The sequence below is a fragment of the Dipteris shenzhenensis genome, chromosome 27 (genome assembly GCF_047967505.1).
Source record: "Dipteris shenzhenensis isolate YYH24624 ecotype China chromosome 27, Dip_SZ_1.0, whole genome shotgun sequence".
Lineage (NCBI taxonomy): Eukaryota > Viridiplantae > Streptophyta > Polypodiopsida > Gleicheniales > Dipteridaceae > Dipteris > Dipteris shenzhenensis.
The window spans coordinates 16,339,030-16,363,509 of record NC_141622.1 but is presented as its reverse complement, the minus strand read 5'-3'; the positions used below and the strand labels follow the sequence as shown (position 1 = coordinate 16,363,509).

Below are 24,480 nucleotides of genomic sequence, written 5' to 3'. Positions count from 1 at the left end.
AAGCAGCTACACTGGGTTTCTAAAGACCCGCGGAGTCTCTTGGGCAAACCCAGTGCTTACTAACATACGTCAAATAAACAAAAGTTAAGAAGTTTGTGATTCCACACCCCCACACGCACACTGTGTGAGCTCCTGGGCATTACTATCAGTCTTCCGCTGTGCGTACCCTCTATTGGGTCATTTCTAACAGTTGCTGCAAGAGAGAGAGAGAGAAAGAAAGAAAGAAAGATACTATTATTATCGTCCTCTGGGGGCCTGAAATCGACCCATGGGACCCAATGGAATGTTACAAAAAGTCTCCTTCTTTGAAAAAGGGTGGAGTGGACAGCTAGCATGTTGCTACCTGTGTAATACATTGGTCACGGTATGCAAGGACCTAATGTAATTGCCCAAGGCTGCAAGGCGAGGATGGGAAAGCAAGCTCTCCAAACTGTTGTGATGCTGCGTGACATTGCTGAAATCTTCTCTTAGATGCTCATATCGCGAAAATGTCAAAAGAACATGTGCCTCATTTTCCACTTCATCTAAGTTGCATAGCTGGCAGAGTCTTTGTTCCCTTGATACTCCTTCCCATGCTTTTTTCTCCACTTCTAGGGAGTGTGATCGAGTTTGGATGATTGCGATGCTTCTTCTTGCCCTGAGAAAGATAGGTGTGCATATATATTTGTGTGCTTTGTTCTCTTTCTGAGAGTATGTGGTCCAATAGTTGGGGTTGATATTCTCACAATAATATTCATATTTGGTCCTTTTCTTCGCTGATTGCCATTTACTGTGTAGTGCTTCTAAAAGGGCTGTAGAAAATGTCCTTTTCTCCTCTTCCCTTGGCATTGCATCTAGGTAAGAAGCAACTTCCCATCTTTGGAACCAGCCTTTAGTGTCATACCCCCATCCAGATGATAGCAAGAGAGAGAGAGAGAGAGAGAGAGAGAGAGAGCGCCAAAATAAAGGACAGCCAGGGGGAAGTCGTTGGTCATCTACCGACCTGTCAGCTATCCATCCAAATTATTGGACCTATGTAGGCTGTCTGTGGGACCAACTCCACCGAACAATTGATGATAGACAAGATAAACTGGTTTGATAGTAGCTATGGACCTAGTCAAGGCTGGCATGGTTGATGAAGAAAGCGAGCGAAAAATCGCTGCTGATGTTCAGCCTGATCTGTTTGTCCAAGTCCCTCCCTCCTATGTAGTCTCAGTGACGTAGCCCGCCATATGACAAGTGCTACAGTCACCTCAATGGTCTATCTCCCAACGTCAGATGTATGCAATGTGTCCACCTGCTGTCGAGTTTGTCAAGTCGTGCACTATGGGTCTTTACTACGTCTCGTCCCCTCCTATCCCTGGCTCAGGTCACCTAAGAAAAAGTCTATGGTCTTCCTTTGACTAGGCTCTGACGGTCTCTCCTTTGACTAGGCTCTGATGGTCTCTCCTTTGACTAGGCTCTGACGGTCTTTCCTGTGCTCTCCTCTGTGCTCGCATGAGCTGATCTCTCTATCTCTGGGGCTCAAGAAGGAAAGTGGCAACATCACTTACTGGGATGTGCTGAGAACTCTTTATGAGAGCCATTGAATAGACCATGATGCCGTCCACGGATCTCATAGTACACAAGGCATCTAAATGCAAAGTACTCCTCTATCTTTGTCTCCTCGTCACAAAAAGTGCATAGTTGGGATGCCCTCTACCCGTCTTGTCTCACCCTGTAGCCTGTGAGAAGATACCCATAACTACTGGATCAAGATTCTTTGTGCATGTTAGGGATGAATATAGCCTGGTGGGTTGGTAAATCCCTCCTCTGAGATTCCCAAGCAATTATCTATGTACAAGTTGAGTTTATTGAAAGCTCAAGAGGCGCTAGCCATATCCTATACGTGTAGGGCTGTAATAAATCCTCTGTAATGATTTGGTTCACCCTATGATAGGTGAGCGCAATGGATGGAGCCTCAAGCCTATCTACCCATTTGTAGTCCCAAGTGCTACAAACACGAGCTCCTTCCTCGCACCTATCCTCTGTCTAGGCTCCCCGTAGGGTGCAGGTGTCTTCCAGCAATCACGAGAAGAGAGAAATGAAGGTAGAGAGCGGAGGGTGAACAAGAAAGAGCTGTAGAGAAAAGATGGTTCACAGATCTGCCCCGAAATGATTGCCTCAGGATCTGTGCTTGAGTCCTCCTAAGAGAAGGTGCCAAAAGCAGCAGGGAAAGTTCCTCCTGCAACCTGCACTAGTCCAAAACAGCTCCAGAAGCCACCACGCCGCCAAAAAACATGTGCACAAAGGTCCAACACACGTAGGACAACCCCGGGCACCTACTGGAGGCAACTGAACATGTCCGTACAGCCGTACAAAAATTTCCAGAAAGTTCAAAAATGACTTCTGGCACTTCCTAGAAGTGCATACTACCCTTGGAACAGTCAAAACAGAGTTAAAACGGCTTATAACGGCTGAAAACAGGCTTGAAACAGCTCAAACAGCTCAAAAACTGCACAAGAACAACTGAAAACGTCCAACAAGAGAGTGAGGGGAGAGAGATGGAAGGTGGGGGAAGGGCATGCATACACATGCATGACAAATGGCATCTCCTCCTTGCCATTTGCCCCTTCATTAAAGTCCTAACCCCCATACCAAGGACAACGTTGGTTGTCCTTGGGCCCAACTTTTAGACCCCTCTTTTAAAGCCTTTGCCTTGCCCCTAGGACCTAGTGGTTTGGTTGTCCTTGGGCCCAACTTTTAGACCCCTCTTTTAAAGCCTTTGCCTTGCCCCTAGGACCTAGTGGTGCACCTAGACTTTGCCCTTAGGAACTTCTAGGAAGTGTGCACTTCCTCTAGCTAGTCCCCCACGGCCAAACCATTACAACACTTAACCATGGTTAACCTTGGGTTAAGCGTAGGTTGAGTTACGAAGATACTTTACATCACTTTTCACGTCCTCGTGACATACCCTCCTCTTAAAACAGCAAACTACCTAGGTTGCTGCTGAAAAAGTACAAATAGACAAAAATAGCCCATACCAGAATATACATCCTCTGTAAGATACAACCTGCAATGATAATATGGGCTAGGAGAGCTCGAGAGTCCATCCATACATCAATGCATCCTCTATGTCGAGTGTCACAAACACCCATCATGGAGGCCTCACGACAGAAATACTGTCAGCAAGCAGCATCTCGGGTGAGACAATCAGTGCCACCAAGCGATCTCCAGATATATGAGCAGTCTAAATCAAGGAAGGGGAGGTGCTACCCTCCTCTTGAGCACCAGGCAATGCTCCAGATCTCTGCTCTGCTGAACCTGTAGGAGCCTGTACCATAGTTGGCGGAAGCTGAAACGCGTCGAGGTAGAGCTGCAAAATCTAAGGTGAGTCTGCCAAGTCACCCTCCTCCATCCACCTCGCATCCAGTACAGGATAATTCCTGAACTTCACCAAGTAGCGACGGGAAACTCTACCTTTCACTTTTCTTTCCATATGTGCCAAAATCTGTTCCGGAACCGAGATTTCATCCAACTCTTCCACCTCGGGCTGATCCTCATGCAGCAAGTCAGCAAGCACATCACCCTGGAAAGGCTTCAATAAACTCACATGAAAGGCATTGTGTATGGTCCAAGTGGCAGGTAGCTTCAGCCTGTAAGCTACATCATTAATGCGTTCAAAAATCTGGAAAGGACCATAATACCGCATCTTCAGCTTTATGTACACTTTCGTCTTGCCTTTCATCTTCCTAAGTCGTGCTTTTTGAAAACGCGGCAGCACCCAATTGCCCTCTTTCAAGAGCAACTCGCGGCGATGCTTATCGGCTGCCCGTTTGTGCTTCTCTTGGCCTTTTGGAGTGTTTTGACCTTCTGGTAAGCAACATCCAAACTTTCCACAAATCTATCCGCTTCAAAAATCTTCTCTTTCGTATGTAGAATGGGAGGTACCTTCCGTTCTCCTACCACAATTTCAAAGGGGGCTTTTCCCCATTGGATGAGTGTACAGTGTTGTTGTACGCGAACTCAACAAGTGGCAACAATTACTCCCATTTCGATTGCTGATCCGAAACATAGCATTTGAGAAGATCAAGGGCAATGGAATTGGCTTCTTTGGACTGCCCATCAGATTCCGGATGGAAAGAGGATGAAAAATTCAGCGTGGTACCCATATTCTCAAAGATACCTCTCCAGAAAAGACTTGTCATTCGCGGGTCTCTATCACTGACAATTGATTGAGGCATCCCGTGATGTTTAAACACATGAGACATAAACAGTCTCGCCATCTGGTCTACTGTAATTTTCTTTCTGACGGGAATGAAGTGGGCCTGCTTGCTGAATCTGCAAATAATGGTCCATATCCCATCATGTCCAGATGGTGTACGAGGAAGATCAAAGATAAAATCCATGGCAATGCTCTGCCAACGTCGATCGGGAACAGGTAGAGGCTGCAGCAGTCCAGCCGGCTTCTACCTGTCATATTTCACCTTTTGTCAAGTGATGCATGTCCTGACATATGCCTCGACATCTTTCCTCAATGATGGCCAAAAGAAATAGTGCTCCACAGCTTTGATAGTGGCATTAATGCCTCTGTGTCCTGCATAGGATGGAGCATGACTCTCTGTCAGCACTTTGGGGCTCAACTGTTTCGTGACACACAATCTGCCATGCATCATCAAATATCCGTCTTTGAGAGTATAGTGCTCATGCCTCTGTCCATCAACCAACTCATCATAAATCCGTGAAAAATCAGCATCATTGGCATATTGATCCTTCATGGCGTCAAGCTCATCATGATATGCAATGGTCACTGCTGAAACTTGTGGCTTAACATACACTGTGCATCTGGAGTGGGCTTGCGTGAGAGTGCATCTGCAACAACATTCTTCTTCCCAGGCACATGCACAATCTGAAAATGAAACATAGAAAGAAAATTTGCCCACCTCATATGCTTCTCAGACAACTTTCTCTGAGTGAGAAAGTACCGCAGTGATTGATGATCGGTCTGAACATGAAAATCAGCACCCAAAAGATAATGCTTCCACGTCGAAAGAGCATGTATGACAGCCAACATCTCTTTCTCATAGATGCCAAAATTCATTTCAGCATCCTGGAGCACTCTACTCTCGTATGCCACGACTCTTCCATCCTGCATAAGTAACCCTCCTACGCTGTTCCCACATGCATCTGCTTGGACAGCAAAGGGTTTGCGAAGATCTGGCAAATTAATCACTTCCTCCTTGCAAATATAACACTTGTTGGCATCATAGATAATTTGCTTTTCCTCATCAGACATGCGGGTCGGTACTCGCCTCTGTCCTCCAACAAACTTTGCCTTCATGGGCTGCGAAAACTTTATGAACTTCTTAGGGGATATTCTTGCTACCCTTTGACCTTGATGTCTCCTATGAGCTTCCTTTGAACCGAAAAACTTTCCCTTGCATTAGTGCATAAGCTGTAGTGGCATTCTCAACCAACTGAGACATATTGGAAACCCTTGTCTTTGTGCAATAGTCCCGAATCTCCTTTGGCAACTTGCAGCAATATCTTTCAATTTGCTCGGACAGCCGTACATGTCTGTAAGAATTCACTGGTAGTAGGGCTTCCCAAAACTTCTTATTGTAGTCCTCCAAATTTCTACAATTTGCAGCATCCAACCTGTACCAGGCGGTCATGATATCCACCTCAAAAGTGGTAGTGAGCCATGCTGCTGAGAAGACCTGCTTGAATTCGACCCAAGTGGTAGGTGCTCTGCCTTGCAAGAGGAGGTTGGTCCACCATTGGAGCGCATTGCCCTTCAAAAAGGTGGCTGCCTTTCGGATTTTGGAGGATTCTGTGAAGTGTCCACCTGAGTAGGCAGCATCAAACTGTTGCATGAATGTCAAAGCCTTCAATTTGTTCTGCATCCCATTGAAAGTCTCAAACTTGACAGTTGCCCCTCCCTCCTTGTAATCTTTCTATTTGCCTTTAGGGGTGAGATTGTCATAAATTCCAGGTCCCACTTCCTGCATCTGTGGAATGTTCCAAGTATTGCCCATTGTCCCAAGCATTCCTGTCTGCATTCCAGACCGCATCCCAATGTTTGAGCTCATCATATTGGCATTTGCAAGGGGCATTCCACCCATCATAGGTTGCTAGGAATTCTGCATTCCCACCTGCGCGCTGCCCATAAAGCTACCTAGCATTCCAGGTGCCTCTGTGGATGTTGCCACCATTGCCTGAAAAACTGATCCCCCTTCGAAACATCCTGGATGCATCGTGGGCTGAGGAAGGGCTTGCTGTCCCTGATTGACTGAATGGAAGTTATTGGCATTACCCGCTACAGGGGTGATCGAGGGCATCTATGACCACCGAAAGAAACATGCCTAGGGGTCTTCTTATGCCTCTTATGTTTCTTCTTAGATGACTTTTTGCTTCCAGGGGAAGCAACCATAGGGGGAGGAGCTTGCATAATCTCCGTGACAGCATGTTGTAACTGCGACAGGGCTCCTGCTACACTTTGCATTCGTAGCTGAAAAAGTGCATTGGGATCAAGCTCCTCTGCCTCATCTACCTCATCCTGTGAGTCCTCCGTGGTATGCTCAGAAGAGACTGGATGAGCCCCATTGTCCTGCTGGTCATCACCCCCGCTGGTATTGTGCTCCTCTTCAAAGCTCTCTGATGCTTTGTCTTCGTCCTGCCCCTCCTGCTTTGAAATGGTCAATGACCTCTCACAGTGTGACACTTGCTAAGATTGATGGCTATAGCAACAATTGCACTCAAGGTGTCCTTCACCCAACACTACCAGGGCCCACCTCTGTAGGAAGATGGTGACGATCCCCGCAATGGAACCACTGAAACCGGCCTTCGATAAACAAAAGGGCAGTAATCTTCTTCTACTCAGTCATAAACTTCATAAATAGCCACAATGCAAGCTTCAGTCACTTAAATCACTTAGCACAACTTAGAAACAAGCTTCAACAACAACAAAGGTGAGGCTAGAATGCCCCTGCTCAATGAAAATAGTACACAGTGCACCCACTAGCCCCAAATGCCTTGGCGCCCCTTACGGTATTTATTTAATGCTTCTGAATGGAAATGCTTTACAACAAGGGTTCAACCCTGCACTGTTCCTCTCTGCAAATCCTCTACTTGTCTTCAAGGCATCTAATCCCAGTGCACCACTAGAATTCCCACTGGCAAGGCATACTCAGGCATTCACTTCTGATCTGACACAACTTTAAGACATTCAGGCATCCAAACCACTCGCAAACTGAGCTCAAGGCAGTCTCAAGGCTATCACATGCCTCCACACTATCCTTAGGCCTTCCACAGGATCACCCTTGCCTTCGGTGCTTCCTAGAACCTGTTGGAGTCCTGAAAGGACTGCACACAACACGCATGCACTGCAAAAAGCTGCAAAGCAAGAAAGAACAAGGAAAAACCGAACCTGGAACCAACTCCCGCTGTTTGTGGCAGAGAGGTGAGCTCCTTCCTCGCACCTATCCTCTGTCCAGGCTCCCTGCAAGGTGCAGGTGTCTTCCAGCAATCATGAGAAGAGAGAAATGAAGGTAGAGAGCAAAGGGTGAACAAGAAAGAGCTGTAGAGGAAAGATGGTTCACAGATCTGCCCCGAAATGATTGCCTCGGGATCTGTGCCTGAGTCCTCCTAAGAGAAGGTGCCAAAAGCAACAGGGAAAGTTCCTCCTGCAGCCTGCACTAGTCCAAAACAGCTCCATAAGCCACCACGCCGCCAAAAAACATGTGCACAAAGGTCCAACACAACAAAAGACAACCCCGGGCACCTGCTAGAGGCAGCAGAACACGTCCGTACGGACGTCCATACAGCCCATACGAAAATTTCCAGAAAGTTCAAAAATGACCTCTGGCACTTCTTAGAAGTGTGTACTAGCCTTGGAACAATCAAAACAGACTTCAAATGGCTTAAAACGGCTGAAAACAAGCTTGAAACAGCTCAAACAGCTCAAAAACTGCACAAGAACAACTGAAAACATCCAACACCTCTGGGAGAGTGAGGGAAGAGAGATGGAAGGTGGAGGAAGGGCATGCATACACATGCATGACAAATGGCATCTCCTCCTTGCCATTTGCCCCTTCATTAAAGTCCTAACCCCCATACCAAGGACAACGTTGGTTGTCCTTGGGCCCAACTTTTAGACCCCTCTTTTTTTTTTTGGAAAAGAGTGATATATTCCATTCAAAACAAATCATACAACAGGTACTCTATCCCTAGCCTCAACAATGTGGCAAAAAAGCCATGGAGGTGGTCTAAAATGCCACAACATCCCAAAAGGGGTCAAATGAAAAAATAATGAGCAGTCCCATGTCCTCATGAAGGATATAAGTCTCCCACGAGCTGCCAAAGAGGTGCCTGTACACCGCTCCCACTGACTTCTGAGAGTGAAGATAATCTCCGCCCAAATGGAAGCGAGAGTGTTAGCCTCCGTGCATAAATGGCCCCCAAGGACAAAAGAACATCGCGAACACCATATCCGCCATAGGGTAATGCTGGAAATCACCTCCCAGGCTGACTCTGCAGCTGAAGTAGGCATGGAATCCTGAGTTGGTACCGGTACCAAAAGTAAATCCTGTGGCCCCATGATGCTGGCCTCTATGGGACCCCGTCTCTGGCGACACTGCATGAAGAAACCGTGGTCTCCTGGCTCTGACTCAAAGAGAGTAAAGGCTCCAGATCCTCTCCCCCAAAGGGTAGCGCCCCAAGTCATCAGAAAAAACTCAGATGTAACATATGAGAACAACCTAAAGATACCTATCCATACCACTCTAGAGCTGGTGCAACTCCATAAACAATGCTTGCTAGATTCCTCTGCAAGCTGACAACGCATAAACAAGGAGGGTCTACCCATCTGCTGAAGCCAAGTACCCACAGGTATGCCCCTATGTATAGTGAGCCAAAGAAAGTAGGAGACTTTCCTGGCTCTACTGATGCCTCAAAAGTGGGAAGTGGGTCCAGTAGCTCTGTAAGAGCTCTGCAGTAAGTCCCTGTGCGTGCCAATGCTGGGAAGCAAATGGTAGGTGATGAGAGTCTCTCTACTGAAGCCTGTAACCTGCCCTCATCGAGTACTGGAAAATAAAAAGAGGACGAACGCCTGCCACCAGAGCAGGCCATGCCCACTCACCTGGGTCCCAGTCAAGCTCCGCAAGAGGTCGACCCTGAAAAATCCAAAGTCCCCATCTAGTATCCTCTGCAATGGTCAACTTGGAAGGATCTATGGCCCATTCCTTACCCAGGCAACCAATGACCCTGACTCTCTGCCAAAGGAGCTCCTGTCAATCCAAGGGCTGAGTGGGATACAATCTGTGAGAGGAGTCCATCTCAAAATAAATAAACGGTGCCGGTCCTAAACGAACTCCAATGCATAGCCCAGCCTCACTAAAACAACCTGACCAAGTAGAAATGGGATGAACATAGGCTGGACCTGTAAGTATATCCCTCCACTCCTAAGGAATAGCTCTCATGATCAGTAATCTGGTGGCAGCAATCTGTCCAAGTGGCCCATGTCTATCTCTGATCACCTCCTCCGACATCTCCACACCTCCCCTTAACCAATCTCCGACTGTAACAACCACCTGAGCATGCCATCTGGCCAAGGGAGTCCTAAGTTTTGTACCAGAAGAAGATCCCTGGTACCGAACCAGGGGGTTATGGCAAAGTGGCTGTCTGGCAATTTCCTCTCTGGAGGAGGGAACTGCTCTGATGAGATGCTGTCGAAAATGATCCCATATCTGAATAAGCCTTTTCACAAGTGGTGAGGAAGGCTGAGAATGCTGGTCCGTCAAGAAGATCCAACTAACTCTACCTGCCCACTGACCTGCTGCTCTAGGGGTGCACTGGTGAATCCCATGCAGTAGGAACTGCTTCCACGGCTGATCTCCTGGAGTCAAACCTCTAACAAGAAGTTTGACTAAAAGGGCTCTGCTCTGCATCTCCGGATCAAGAACCCCAAGTCCTCCCTTTGAGAAGGATAAAGTGATAGTATCCCATGAAACTCTGGCCCTAGTGTCCTCAAAACCATCACCACCACTCCACAGAAAGTTCCGAAGCAATCTCCTCACCTAACGGATCGAGTCAGCATGAAAGCACCAACATGACGCAACGTACCACATAGTCGCTAGTAGAACCTGGTTGAGTATCAACGCTCTTTCGGCCAAAGAAAGTCTAGCCGTACTCTAGTAGGCTAGCTTTCTCCGGATACTCTCAAGAACTAAGGCAAACTGTTGCGTTGGGGACACCTCAATGCCAACTTGGAAGCCTAGATATCTCGTGGAGGTGCCTCTGGGTATCCATACAAAGCCTTTGTCTCCTCCCCATGATGGGGTATCCTGTTGAGCTCCAGTCCAGATGCCTTTTGATTTGTTCCAATTGACAAGTCCCCCTGAGGCTAGGCAAAACTTGTCAATTGAATCTGCAGCAGTAGCAAGACTATATGCATCTCCTCTGACTGTCAGTGCCGTGTCATCAGCAAACTCAGTGTCCAGAAGCTCCTGCTCCTGCCGGATAGGCAGATGAAGGCCCAAAAAGCCATGACTCATAGTCTACATAAAGTATCTCATAGCCTCCGCTACGAAAAGGAAAAGGTAAGGTGCAAGCGGGCATCCCTATCGTACCGATCTGGATAGCTGAAAAGCCGGTCCTCTGCCTCCACAGACCACTATCTTGCCAGAAGAGTGAGAGTAAAGTGAGGAGACCCATAAAATCCATCTATCACTGAAGCCTAGCCTCCTCATAGTGCCCTCCAAGAAACCCCAATCCACCCTGTCATAAGCCTTCTCAAAATCGAGAAGGAGAACTGCAATCTCCTATTGACTCTCCTTCGCCCAGTGAGTGGCCTCCCAAAAAGTGAAGATATTATCCAAGATACTCCGATCTTGGACAAATCCTGTCTGAGTAGCTCTCATGATATCTGGCAGCATAGGCTTTAAGCGAAGAGCCAAGGTCTTCGCTAGGATCTTGTAGGCTGTTCCTAGAAGTGTAATGGGTCTCCAATTACGTAGGACTGTCTTGTCTCCCCCTTTCGGGATGAGACAAATCATACCTGTGCATAATGTCTCGCCCAAAGATCCTGTATCGAGAGCCTCTGAAAAGGCAGAAAGTAGATGAGGCCCAATCGTATTCCAAAGAGCTCTAAAAAGAAGTGGCGACAAACCATCCTCCCCCGGGCGTCTGTCTCTGGGCAGCTCATGTAACGCATCCGTGATCTCCAGGAGTGATAGTGGGCTATCCAAAACATGACTCATCCTGTCTGAGACCACCATCTGGGGGACATGACTCCAAATCCTCCTCTCTCGCTCTGATCATCTCCTCGGTGATTGGATCGGCGATGTAAAGAGTGGAATAGAAATCAGAAGTGATCTCAACAAGACGGTGAGGGTCCGTCTGAAGAGACCCGACCTCATCAACAAGTCTATGAAGACTATCCGAAGAGTATCTCTGACCCACTGCCCTGAAGAACTCTCTAGAGCATCTATCCCCCTTCTGGATCCAGAAAGTCTGCTGGAAGTAAAACCTGAACTGGGCCCTCCTGCCCTGAATCTCCTCTAGTCTCTCCTGAGCCTCCGAAAGCTGCCCTCTGATGAAAAGAGAATGAGGAAAACTCTGAATCAATCTCTGAAGTCTAGATACCTCCACCCTTGCGTTCCGATCTCTGATTCTGAGCTTTTCCTTCTCCTCTTTTGCCCTCAACTGGCAGGCCATGCTGACTCTAGCCAAAGCCCCCTCTACCCACATCAACCAGCCCTGATCCACAGGAGTGTCCTCTGACAACCAAGCCTCTCTCAACCGCTCCACGAACTCTGTGTCCTGAAAAACAAAGTCCGGAACTCTCACAAAGCATGTGCTCTCCAATCGAGAGGTAGGGAGAATCTGTAATAGGACTGGAGCATGGTCAGATAAAACATAACCCGGGCGGATCCCAATCTGTCCTCCTCTGGCCTGGCCCCATTGGCCAATATAAAACCTGTCAAGTCTGACCAAAGAAAGAGAGCCATGGCAAACCCCGGACCAAGAGAACTGAAGACTGTCAGCCAAGTGACAAAAGTCGTCCAATCGAGCTACATCATGAAGTCCAGCATGCAAAACAAAACTATCCCACTCCACTCTCTCCCTATCAGAAAGGCCACCCTCTGTCTGGCCCGACTTGTATTCAGAGAATTCAACCATGTTGAAATCTCCTCCAACAATCCAGGTGTCTGCCTGAGGAAGGGACTCTCTGAGCTGTCTCCAAAAAGCCGGTCTGTGGGCTGGCTCCGTGGGAGCATACACATTGAGAACACCAACTGCTGTGCTCTCAATCTAAAGAATAACATAGCATGCCCTGCTCTCCACTAGTGTACCCTCTTGGGTGATCTCTGATGCCCACTTGGCTGAAACTGAAATGCAAACTCCCCCCCTCGTGCCATCCGCTGGGCTCCAATATGTCCGGCTCTGTCCTCTGAGTAAGGATCTGCATCTGTCAATCCTGTCTTGGGAGAGCTTATGCTCCTGGATAAGCACAATGTCTGGAGGGGACCCTGAGGAAATAAACCGAAGGGAGTCCCTAAGCAACTGCAATCTAGGAACTCCCGTTCTACAACCATCTGCATCTGAGGTAAATCTACGGCCGTTCAGTCCTCTCACATTCCAAGAAATGATGGACAACCTAGACATCGGATGGAAGTGAGGGGGTACCAGTGGCAGCGGCACAAATCACTCTCTGACGGCGCAATCCAAAGTCGGTCTTTGATCAAACTCCAAATCTGCCCCAACTCATGTAAAATGGCTCCATCCAAGGGAATAGTACTCTGGCGCGAACTGAGGAGCTGAAAGTCAAACCAACCAGCACTCCTGGGCAAATCAAAGTCTCCCTGAACCTCAAAGAACAGAAACAGAAAGGCCCTGCCACCGAAGCCACGTCGAAGAGTCCTAGGGCAAGAATGAATCTACAAGCCGACAATACGGTGAACCGAAGAAAACTGAGTCATGCTCATGAGCTGTCTAGCAATCTCGCTGTCAAGTAACTTAGCTGACCAGCTTTCGCTCCCCCGAGATCGAAAGCTGCCTGCGGAGAAACGAAGAATGTGCCCTTCTCTGGAAAGAGTAACAGATCCCAAGTACTCCTCTACCTCCTCTGACCGTCGACAAAATACCGGGAGAAGTTCCAATCGAGTGAGGGAGTCTGTGGAAACCCCTCGAGCCAAAAAGGGCCAAAACTCAACGGGTAAATCTCTGTCAACCATCCTGGGGTCAAGTCTAGGAGTCAGAAGAGCTGAAAAGGGCTGAGCCGTCCTAACTCTGCTCCTGGAATAGGTGAGAGGGAGAGGAAGAATCTGCGACGAGGTGCCTGTAAGCATGGGTGATTGATAATCTCGCTCGATCTCATCTGCTAGGATCTCCCAACCCTTACGCCTGTCTGGGTACTGAGCGAAATCTGTGACCGCACTCGCAAAAGATCTGGATAAACCAGGAGTGAAAAGCTGTGAGGACGAGGCTGTATTGGGAGGGGTGTCTAAAAGAACACTCCGCATAGCAACAAAAGAAGGTACTGTGCGACGGGGAAGAGAAAGAGGTCTCGAGGGAACCTCATACAGGCGCATGAGATCTTGGGACGGGCTCTGACTCTGACCTGTGTCGTGAAATACCACTCTCTCAATGGACTGCTGGGAAGAGGCATCCGTCACCGTAACTGCAGCCTGAGCAATCTCCTATTGGATAACTATCTCAGTAACCAAAATCTGAACCTCCGGGGTAGTAGTGTCAAGAGTCATCAAATCCTGAGCTACTGTCTCCTGCACAGTGTGAAGACCTGCCTGCGGATGGTCCTCCGCATCTCCCCTTTCCGGGGTCTCCTACACGTGTGTCTCGACTCCCTGAGCTACCATCTCCTGCACAGTGTCAAGACCTGCCTGCGGATGGTCCTCTACATCTCCCCTTTCCGGGGTCTCCTGCACATGTGTCTCAACTCTCTGCCATCTGTGAGCTCATACCTGGAGCTGCTCATACTGCTGACTCTCCCTCTGTCTCCGTCTCCTCCGAGCTCTCCGTGAAAGCTGTTCCGCTGGAGGCACCTCCAAGTCCTCTGAGTCCACTGAAGGCTCCACCGGAGGAGTCTCCTCTCGCTCTGCTGAATGAGTCGACGCAGGCTCAGAGACCCCTGGAGGCTGTGCTGTAGGTTCTGGGTCACTCGTAGGATGAGGTGGATCCGGAGTCTCTGATCGAGGCCGACGACTGGGGCAATCCCTAATAAAGTGACCTCTCTTCCGATAGAAAAGACACTGATCAGGAAAACCCTCATACAAAACCCTCTGCTGCATCTGGACCCCATCTCCCGTGGAGTACGAAATCAAAGTAGGCAAAGGTCAAGGAGGGGGGGACTCTGAAGTGAGTCTGATCCTCGTAACACCTGTACCAGCAAGTGACTGAGCATAGGAAAGTCTAGCACCTGATGGGATGACTATACCTGCCACACTAGCCATATGCTCCACAGCTCTGCGACAAGAGCTGACCTCATCAGGAAGTCCAAGGAAAAGCATCCAAAAAGAGACCTGGCGCGGTCCCGGGGAAGTAGAACTGAAGTGCTTCCGCCAAGGCCACAAATGGATGGCTCTGCTCTGAAACTGAATCGGTGAGCTCATAAGTACTCTTTGAGCCTACTCTGCAGACTGAAGGCCAAAAGAAAAGTACCCTCTGCCAAGCAATCGGAAAACCGTAACTGAGACACCCAATGAGGCCATGCTGGTGTACACCCAATCACGTAACTGTTGGCCTCTACCGGGTAGAAAGCCAATGATGTGCGTCAAACGAAAACCCTCCTCTGCTACCTCAATCATCTGCACAATGTCGGGAGGAAAAGAAACTCTGACTTCAATCTCCTCAGGTTCGGCGACGGGAGTGGCATTAGTGTCCTCCATTGTCTCAGCTTGCGCTGTCCTGAGGGGAGGAGCTACCTCTGCTGAAAATACCCACCAAGAACTCGCAACCAACCACAAGTAAAACCCCAAAAACCTGTATAATGAATGCCCCGAACTTCAGCCTGCGTGGATGAAAAACAGGCCACTCAATGCTGAAGCAGAAAGCTCCGCCAATGCCTGGAAACAGCCCAGGAACTCAGCTCCCCGGAACACGAGCAGAACAGCCCCGGAGAGGGCCCTGAAGCAGCCCAGCCTGAAACGCAAGGGAGGGGCGGTCAACAGCAAGGGAGGGGCCTGAAAGGCAGCCTAGATGGCGGCCTGAAGGGGCAACCTGAAGGGCAAAGGAGCGCGACCAGCAGGGCGCAGCCAGACAGCAGGCTGAAGGGAAGGGCGCGACGTGCGGCCAGACGGGCTGAAGGGGGGGCGACCTGAGCAGGGCGCTGCCAAGGAAGCCTGCGCGGCCAAGGCAGCAGGGCGCGGCCAAGGGAGCTGGGCGCGGCCAAGGGAGCAAGGCGCTGCCACGGGGCTGGGTGATGGCGACGGGCGGTGGCGCGCAGCTGCAGACAAGAGCTCCTCCAACCTTAGACCCCTCTTTTAAAGCCTTTGCCTTGCCCCTAGGACCTAGTGGTGCACCTAGACTGTGCCCTTAGGAACTTCTAGGAAGTGTGCACTTCCTCTAACCAGTCCCTCAGGGCCAAACCATTACAACACTTAACCATGGTTAACCTTGGGTTAAGCGTAGGTTGAGTTACGAAGATACTTTACATCACTTTTCACGTCCTCGTGACATAAGGAGCCACCTGGAAGACAGCATCAAGTTGTAAGGGATGGCCCCAAACTCATCTAGTATGTTATGATGTGAGACTAATGGCTATAGTCTCTCTATGCAGGACGAATCAATCTCCAATATGTTTGTATTGCAGTACATCCCAGCTGGATGGACAAGCAAATCAAAGAGAAGAGACTTGGAATTGGGTGTTATCTGCATGGTGTACCTCGGGTTAGATAGCAAGCTAACATGGGTCAAAGAATAGTAAAGGGGGGGCAGATGGCTATTTTTAGCCGAGATTGCTCTATATAGAGGTTGCTTTATATATAGTGCTCGCTTTATATGGAGGGGGCTATTCATAGTGTCGTGCTATTTATAGCGAGCATGCAGGGATCCTCTCGAGTAGCCTGTTAGAAATCGACCAACAGAGAATACGCATAGCGGAAGACTGATAGAATAGCCCAGGAGCTCACACAGTGTGGTGTGGGGTGTGGAATCACAAACTTCTTAACTTAATGTGCATCAGATAGATGTGCAGACTCATCAATAGACAATGAACCAGCCAGATATAGAAGACACCAAAATAATATATTTCCGTCCAAAGCTATGGACACAATACAAAAGAGATAGATCTAGAGTCCTACCAATGGTGTGGTCCTTTGATATTACCACAAGGTACTTCTCCTATCTGCCGGCTATCTCTAGACTCGAGCCCACGTGCTCCACCTCGAGCGTCTGTAGACTTTCTGTCCAGAATGGTTCTCTCTACCTTACTACCTGTAGATCAGCCTAGGTAGGCAGCACCTTGAGCTAGGTCTGCAGCTTCCTCAGCCTTCTTGGTCCTCTAAGATAGGCTCCAAGTGCTGGTCTTTTGCTGCTCCTGCTTGCTGCTCCAGAGAATGACTGATGAGGGCCTGGAGGCCCTCCTTTTATAGGCCCTTCAAGGGGCTGCAAAAACCAACCAGGCAGACCTAATCTGGCCGACCAGGTCTGCCACAAATGCCCCTTTGGGGCTCTCTTTTCCAGGGCCTTTAGCCATACTTCTAGGGCTTTAGCCCTCCTTTCAAGGCAGGGTCCCAGCCCCCTCTGTCTGTCTGTCTATATAAGGCTTGGCTCCAACCAGCCAACCAGCCCCTCAATGTGGCCGACACTCCTGCTGGTTCCCCTCGCCATTAATGTGTCATGTGCAAGCCCTACCACTTATGCCCCTCTTTAGGGGCCTGTTTCAGCCTGTACACGCACACTTGCTGCGCCTCTGCCAGGCTGTTGTGCTGCTCACATGGCAGCCCATATGCTGCCCATGTGGCAGCCCTTTTAGCCATCTTTTCTTTGCTGTGAGGTGCTGCCCATGTGGCAGCCCCCTCCCTCTCTCTTGTTGTCTGATCCCTGCCCTGATGGCAACCATCATGTTGCCCATGTGACCATCTCTCAGATCCTAGGTCCACCCCCCCCCATGCTCTCCTCATGTGGGGGCTTACAAATGGGGAGGTGACCTTTTCAAAACAGCCTCTACCAACAGGATTATATTCCTTACAGAATGGAGGGGCTCCCCCTTTTTCTCAGAGACTACAGCAGGGTTGAGGTGGCATTTTCAGCGTCAGCCTTAGTTTCTTTCCAGCTCTTTCTGAGTTTTTATTTACTTCTCTAAAGTATTTATTTTCCTCCTGCCCAGCATCCGCTTCGAGCTTGCTCATGCAGGTTTCTTTCATACTTAATAGAAGTCTTTTTTTTTTTTTTTTTAAGAGCCTAGTGAAATCGTTGGAAATAGTGGGTTCAGCATATCCTTAGAAGGAAGGTACCCAATGTGGGTGATTCATTGAGCTCGAAGCAAGACATTGTTGTATTTTAATGAACGCCTGGATGATGCTAGCGATGGGTGCGCAGAAGGGGAAGGATCCATTGTCCTAGGCCAAGAGATGTCGGGTGCACTTGCCCGTCGCTGGCTGGGACTGGAAATTTTAGGCGATGGGGGAATTCAATTGCTAGTTATTGCTGTTGGGTTGCTAAAAAGCAAGGACCTTGATTTTCTTACTTTGGTTGGAAAGCAGGGATATGGTTCGCAAAGCAAGCCTTACAAAAAACAAGCAAAAGCTTAATTTTGCCTAATCGCCCTATTTTTAAGGGCCAGCCCCTGTTCAGTAAGCCATGGAGCGCCTCATCTTCGTACGCATCAGAGCAGGCCCATTCACTCCTCTGTTCTTAAGTGCACAACTGGGAGAGTGGGAGTCACACGTGGGTTGCCTAGACACATGGCCTGAACATGAGTGATTGGAGCCTAGCATCAAGTTGCTACAAGAGTGACGATGGACTTTTGATGATAAGCTTTTCTGGTCTTGAGGAAAACCCCAAAAAAAGCACAGCATGCTTTTTAAAAAAGCGTGAATTGGCTTTTGTTAAATTTTTTGGATTAAAAGCATTGGTATGTTGGATCTCCACGTTTATAAGAATCCCTCCCTTACGGTCCCTACCCTACTTACTCCTTCACTCTCCTTGTTGTCCTTCCTCATTTGCAGGCAGTCCATCTCTTCTCTCTTTCGCCTACCTGGAGCACAGAAATTCGTATGGAAGGCCATCAAAGCAATCAAACTCCATCGTTGGATTATTGCTTTATCAAACTAGAGGACGAGGCTACATCTTAGATTATTCCTCGCAAACCTCAAGACTTGTTTCATGAGCTGGATTCCTTGAAAGACAAACTTTGGGCACCTCTTCACTACTACAAGAACCCACAATACCATAAGTATATTGCAGAAGGCTCATGGTGTCCTAAATGTTGACAGCATGTTCTAGGCTCCTTGTACCAATACCAAGTTATTGGGAAATGATGAGTGTGTCTAGGATCCTAAGTTTTGGCCATCACTAGATCTCTGAACCACTTTTTTTCTTCAAAAATATTACTTCATTAAGTATGAATGAACCACTTTTGGTTATAAAGTTCTCCAATTCTTATGAATTGCTTACGAAATTGTCTTTGTTATTGAATTGCCCAGATTTTGGTTGGTTTGGTTTCTGCCTTGTAACTCAGTTGGCATTTATAATTTAACAGCATTTCAAACTATACAATATATAATTTTTCATATATCTTTGAAGTTTTCAGACATATGGGACATTGATGATGCCTGAGTATTCATGACATATGTTTTGCGTGACCAAAATTAACAAAGGCAATGCGATTATCTCTTCCTAGAATCCTGGTGGATAGGTTCCTGTTTGTTTCCTATTTGGAATTTGATCTCGATGTGACTGTGAGCAATTATACTTTTTGGATTTACCCTTTGGACATACGAATTCTCCTTGATTAGACTAGCAAGTGTCTCATTTTCGGTGCCTTCTTTGAGTCATGTCAAAAGAGGGGGGAGGGGGGGTAATCAGATTCTCACTTTTCTAGGTATTCAGATTCTCACTTTTCTAGACCGAGGTCATAGATAGACAAGATTTAAGAGTCTTTTAAGAGATAGTACATGCTTGTTTTTTTAATAAACTTATTGGTATGGGTATTGTGACACAAGCGGGGTGATGTCACCGCATTAAGATAAGGATTGAGAACAGATTTGCCACCCTGACTCAATCTGAAATGGTATGGGTTGAAGACTGGGATGGTCTGAGTTGAAGAAGAATTGGCTACCGGGATTCACTCTTATTGTCCACTGAGATTTTTACTTGCAGTATACCTTGGTGGTATGGGACACTCAGGTATGTTACATATAAGATTCTCTGATGTGGTAGTATTAACCAAAGTGAAGCAGTACCCAAGGGCCAGTAGGGTGAATCACAAGTGGGATTAATTAAATTGGGGGAAAGGTCAATAGACACTTTACAAAAACTGACTAAGCTTTCTTTACCCTGAGAGAAGCCATGTATCATTGGGTTCAAGCAGGGAGCTCCATAGTTTAGATACAATCTCAATACAATCTCAAGGGGGATTACCACATCTTTTATGATGGTGGTCTGTCAATGCCTTGATTGGGACATGGTGTTCCAAGATTAGAGATCCTAAGTATGGGATGGTGGTCTTGTAAGAGGAGCGGTTTTATTGTGCACAAGTTTTGTACAAGATATCCAACAGTGGATCTTGTCTTAACAAATCTCGGATTGAATATTTCCATAATCTCTGGATCACATATGGCTTTTATTCCAATGATAGTTGACTATCTGCATGTCAATACCATTGCTGAATATAGCCAACTGAATTTTTATTGATTATCCTCAAGTATGGGCAATCAAACTATGGATCATGGAACCATATCTTTGGTCAAGACTTTGCCACTTACATGAAGATTCTTCCATCCCGAATCAAGACCTTATGGTATGCCAATTTTTCCTGCTTGTTCTCTCCTGGTGTTCAAGGATTGGACACAGCTTACTTTTCATAGACTGAGAGAATGCTTCCTTTGAAGCAAGATACTTGGAAAGATGGATAGTTCTCAGGTTTTGATGGGAAGTATATCTGAATTTCAACCAAGACTTTCAATTAAAAGGGTATTCAGTTTTTGGATTTTCTTTATGAATACCAAGTAATTCAGTAATTAGGGTTGACAGAATATAATGTGTGAGCAAGAGGTGGGAAGAGGCAAATGTGGGCGGTCTGTATGGGCTGGTGGGGAGCGTCATAAAGGGTGCGTGTGTAAGTGTGTCAAATGATTGGATCTATGAGAGGGGATGAATGCCTCCGCTCGAGAAACTTCCGTCAAAAGTCCTTGGAGTGGTTACTAAACAGAATGCTTAGTAATTCTTTCTCGCTTGGTCTTTGCCTCAATCAAAAGATGTTGCTTTGTTTTGGTTTTGAGCTAGCAGCACAAGGCCTTATACTCATCATCATAGCAGCTATTGTAGCAGACAGATCCAACGGGTGGTGGGTGGGTGGATCTGGGGGACAAGGGAAGCAGCATCATGTAGGGAGCTGGTGATAAGGGTGGCTATATTTTGTAGTAGGGGGAGGGATTCCATCGAGGCCATCAAGCATAGTAGAAAGGAAGGCAGCATAAGTGGGTGCTAGTTGGTAATGAGATTGGATCTTTTGGAAAGTGGTACAAATGGTATGGGGTGTGCTCAGTGGTGGGAGTCCGATAAATAGACTAAAAACTGGTAGGGGCGGGGGGGATAGAGAAGTATGTGATGTGAGAGGCGAAGACCATGAAATAGTCATTTGCATTGGACCCTCCTCCATGTGGGAAACAAGTGATCCCATCGGAAGAGGGGCATCTCTCCAGACTATCGTAGATGATCAAATCATGCAGCTTGCCAATTTGTATGAAGGTACACCCATATGAAGTGATAGGGGATCACCAGTGTGTGAAGACACAAGAGATACCAGCCTCATCTAGATCAATGTCAAGTAACATAAAATCAATAATCGATCGATCCACAATCCTAGAGTTGGAGTCTCCAAGAAGAAGAACTTCTCCACAACTCGAAAAGTCGATGATATCTCATAAGACGGCATATGGGGATAGCTCCCCCATCCTCTCAAAGCTCAGGCATAGTGTGAGGTCTCTAGGGAAAGATATCCTTGATTAGCTGCTTCTGATCCAAATCCAAAGGAATCCGGCATATGGGTTGCGTTGCTCCACAATCCCCCGTGAGAGATGAGCGATATAGAACTGTGACCCCTCCCGATCCACGTACTCCTCCCGCCTACTCTCATTTGAGTACGCTGACTCCCATGTATACCCACAAACTGGTGGTAGTAGGCGCTCCGAGCTCAAATACAATATCTTGTATTTCTCACATTCCCTCCTGCTTGTTGCACCTACCTTCTCCCCACCATAGCTTCTACCTCAGCCGCCCCTCCCCCCCCTGACTTTGCCTCTGCTCTACTCACCTTCCCCGCCCTCTATTCATCCTCTCCTTTTCTCTTTTTCGCGCCATTGAATGTCTTCAATCCCACCCCTAGCAAGTGTGGACACCTGGATCATCTTTGCCATTCAGGAGATCAAGAATGGCTTTTCTGGCTGCTCCCTAGCTCACAAGTGTCCATCATGAGTGTTGCTTGCAGGTCGCGGAAACCCCTTACTGGTATTCAAACAGCTGGGAGCTTGCTTTGCTCCTCTTGCCTACATTTTCATCTTGGGAGTTACCCCACAAGTCATGACTCCCCTGTGGTCATTTGCTGGCCCTGTAGTTCACATTGTGGCTTGAGCAGCCCCACTGGTCAGCTGTGGGTTGGAGTTTCACCATGGATCGCCTTCATTGTGGTCTTTTGCAGAGGCTCCTCTCCAGCCCTCAGCTTTATGCTTCAGCTCACATGTTCTTCACGGCTGTTTTAAGGCCCCTTGGCAGTTTTCTGAGCTGCTCTCTCTCTTGGGAGAAACCCCCACAGCTAGTGCTCCATTGTGGCTGGATATGGGCTTTCGTTTAGCTCTTTAGGCAGAGGTTTCTGAAGGCCGAGCCTTCTTCCCTTTGCTGTGAGCCTTTAGCGCATTGCGAGCCAGTTCCCTCCCCTTCCCTCGTTTTTGGAACTGACCATCGCAAAACTTCACTTTGCAAGTTATAAATTCCAATGGAGTCGAACACACAATGTGGAATGAAAACCTTCGTAGATCATCAAAAGAAGTTCCAAGTACTTGAATCCAAATCTCAGGAATCTCCCAACACGTTCTATGATATCATTGATAAATTTATTGCCTTTGACATATCTTCCTCTGGCCTTCCAAAATTTTCAAAAATTTTCAAGTAACCGTCTCTTGACACTCTAGCTTCCCTCAAGGGCACCCCTTAGCCCCCTAGCAATGCACTTTTCATGCTCGCTTTCGTATTCTCTTTTTTCAAGCTTTCACGTAAGACCCCTGTTTTCTTTGCACACACATCCATCACTATGGAGCCCCAAATCGAGTTTTTCCAAAATCAACAGACAGCCAAGTCCCGAGAGGACAACCATGGAGACAACTACATTGACCGCCACTATTGAAACTTGGAATGGCCGCCAACAATAGCTAAGAGACTTTACATATCAGCCAGCTTTCCAGGCTAGTGACTCACATCTATTGGACTAAAGTAAATGCTTTAGAGTAAGGGCACTAACTTTAGATAATAGAAAGAATTGAGTAGAGAAAATCATCAAGTGCTCGACTCCCAATTTGCTACGCAGGACTGCCATTGTGGAGGGTAAATTGAGGTATCTTAGCTAGTTATACCCTCGTTAATACTACCACCTCTCAAGACAGCTCATTGGTTGTAAGCCAAGACCCTGAAACAAGCCTCCTTTGCTAGAGAAAAAGAAAGAAAGAAAGTTTATTAAAGTCTTCAAAAGAGCAAGGGTCTATGAGACTCAAAAAGTATCAGATACAAAGAGCTGAAGAGGTGGAGCCACTAAGGGGGCTTCTGCACCCAAGACAAATACAAACACGAATACTAAACATATGAATCCATGGGAAGGATGAAAAATCAGCAATGGGACATCACTGTGGCGATCGTCTGTATGTTGTTCGAGTATAACACTCGTTGAGCAATTACTTATGTCAGCGGCTTTATGCTGATGTTAGGGGATCGGACAGGGCACCCTGCGTAATTCTTGTCGCCCGAATCCGCTTACACCAGGTGTTGCATGCTGATGGGCTTACAATTGGATAAAGTATTAATCATATCCATAAGATGCTTTTGGCATGAGTTCAGCTTTACTCACCACACCAGCTTCTGGTTTTTTTTTAAACATCTCCACGTACTTTCCTCTAATTCGAAGGTAGCGACGATGACAAAAGTGATGGCCCAGGGCATTCACTCCCACGTGATAACCAACCCCTTGATAGATGGTTCCTGCGGCTTCCGACTCCGATGACGAAGAAAGCTCGCCGCTTTTACCATTGTCAAATTGGGTCCCATTCTGGGTTTCATTTTCGGCAGCGTCGTCCTCCTACGGAATCAAAAAATACGTCTATTAAAAACCGGAAGCGAAGAATTCGTTCCAGCGAAAGGTGACGATGGTAGGAAATGCAAAAACAAAAGCATAAAAGGAAGGCAAACCATTGGTGGGATGCGCGGCCGTGGAAGGGTCGAAAAGCCGGCGAAAAATTCGATTCTTGAACTAGAAAGAGGGGAGAAGAGGGAGGAGCAAAAGCAAGGAGCTGGATTGATGAGGATTGATGAGGAGCTGGGGGAGGGTAATTAGAAGCGAGAGCTTGTGAAGGCGGTGGATGGAATTGTGGTACTATCAGTGCGATGGATGGAAATCATGATACAGTGAGGATTTGGAGATGGAGGAGATCGGAAATAAATTCAAAGATTGGGAAGCAAACTATATAGCTTGTGTATTTGATGTGCTGTCATACTAAAAAGTGCATCGACGTGTCCAAACCTCCATTAATTAACCCTTAACCCCACTTCTTTTCACCTCATTAATCACCTTTGTCGGTGGCTACTCGGAGACTCCTACCAGCCCGTCCCCATCTCCATTTGAAATTTGAGGCCCCTTTGCACCCCCCCCCCCCCCCAATCTTGGCACCGCGGTGGACGGAGTTTTCGGCCCCTACTCTCACCCCCTCCCAACCCGCCTCACCCCCACTCCGCTCATCCCGCTCTCTGTTTAAGCTCTGACAGCCTGTGAATCACAAATCATTAACCTGCAGCTCCACCACCAACGACCTTGATAGTTGTGTATAGTGAAGATGCCGTAGACTTTCCTCATCACCTTCGGGCCTCAAACTGCACATTTCCATTCAAAACCTGCCCCCAGTGACTATGAGCTGTTGTCCCCTGCTTCTCCGTTGCACAGGGACCGGCTCTAAGAGCCTGTTCCCATGCGCCCAAGGACATGGGACCGCGGCTCGAAATTTTCGGTCTCAACAGAAATCATGGAACCTTCCCGCTGGACCCTTAATTAAGGCCCCATGAATCGCATCAGTTGCCTGCGAA

The 24,480-nt window shown here is 47.7% G+C and overlaps 1 protein-coding gene across 3 annotated transcripts in view; it reads right to left on the bottom strand.

Moving 5' to 3' along the window:
* LOC147883940 (protein ENHANCED DISEASE RESISTANCE 2-like) overlaps positions 1-23,823 on the bottom strand; it is a 158,993-nt gene extending 135,170 nt beyond the window's left edge. For all 3 annotated transcript variants that reach the window (XM_087398449.1, XM_087398450.1, XM_087398451.1), the window contains exons 1-2: positions 23,593-23,823; positions 23,255-23,482 (exon numbers count right to left, since the gene is read on the bottom strand). In XM_087398449.1, the coding sequence (XP_087254575.1) occupies positions 23,255-23,482; positions 23,593-23,595 (231 nt within the window). In that variant the 5' untranslated portion in view covers positions 23,596-23,823. The remainder of the gene's footprint in view (positions 1-23,254; positions 23,483-23,592) is intronic.
* Positions 23,824-24,480: the final 657 nt, after the last annotated feature.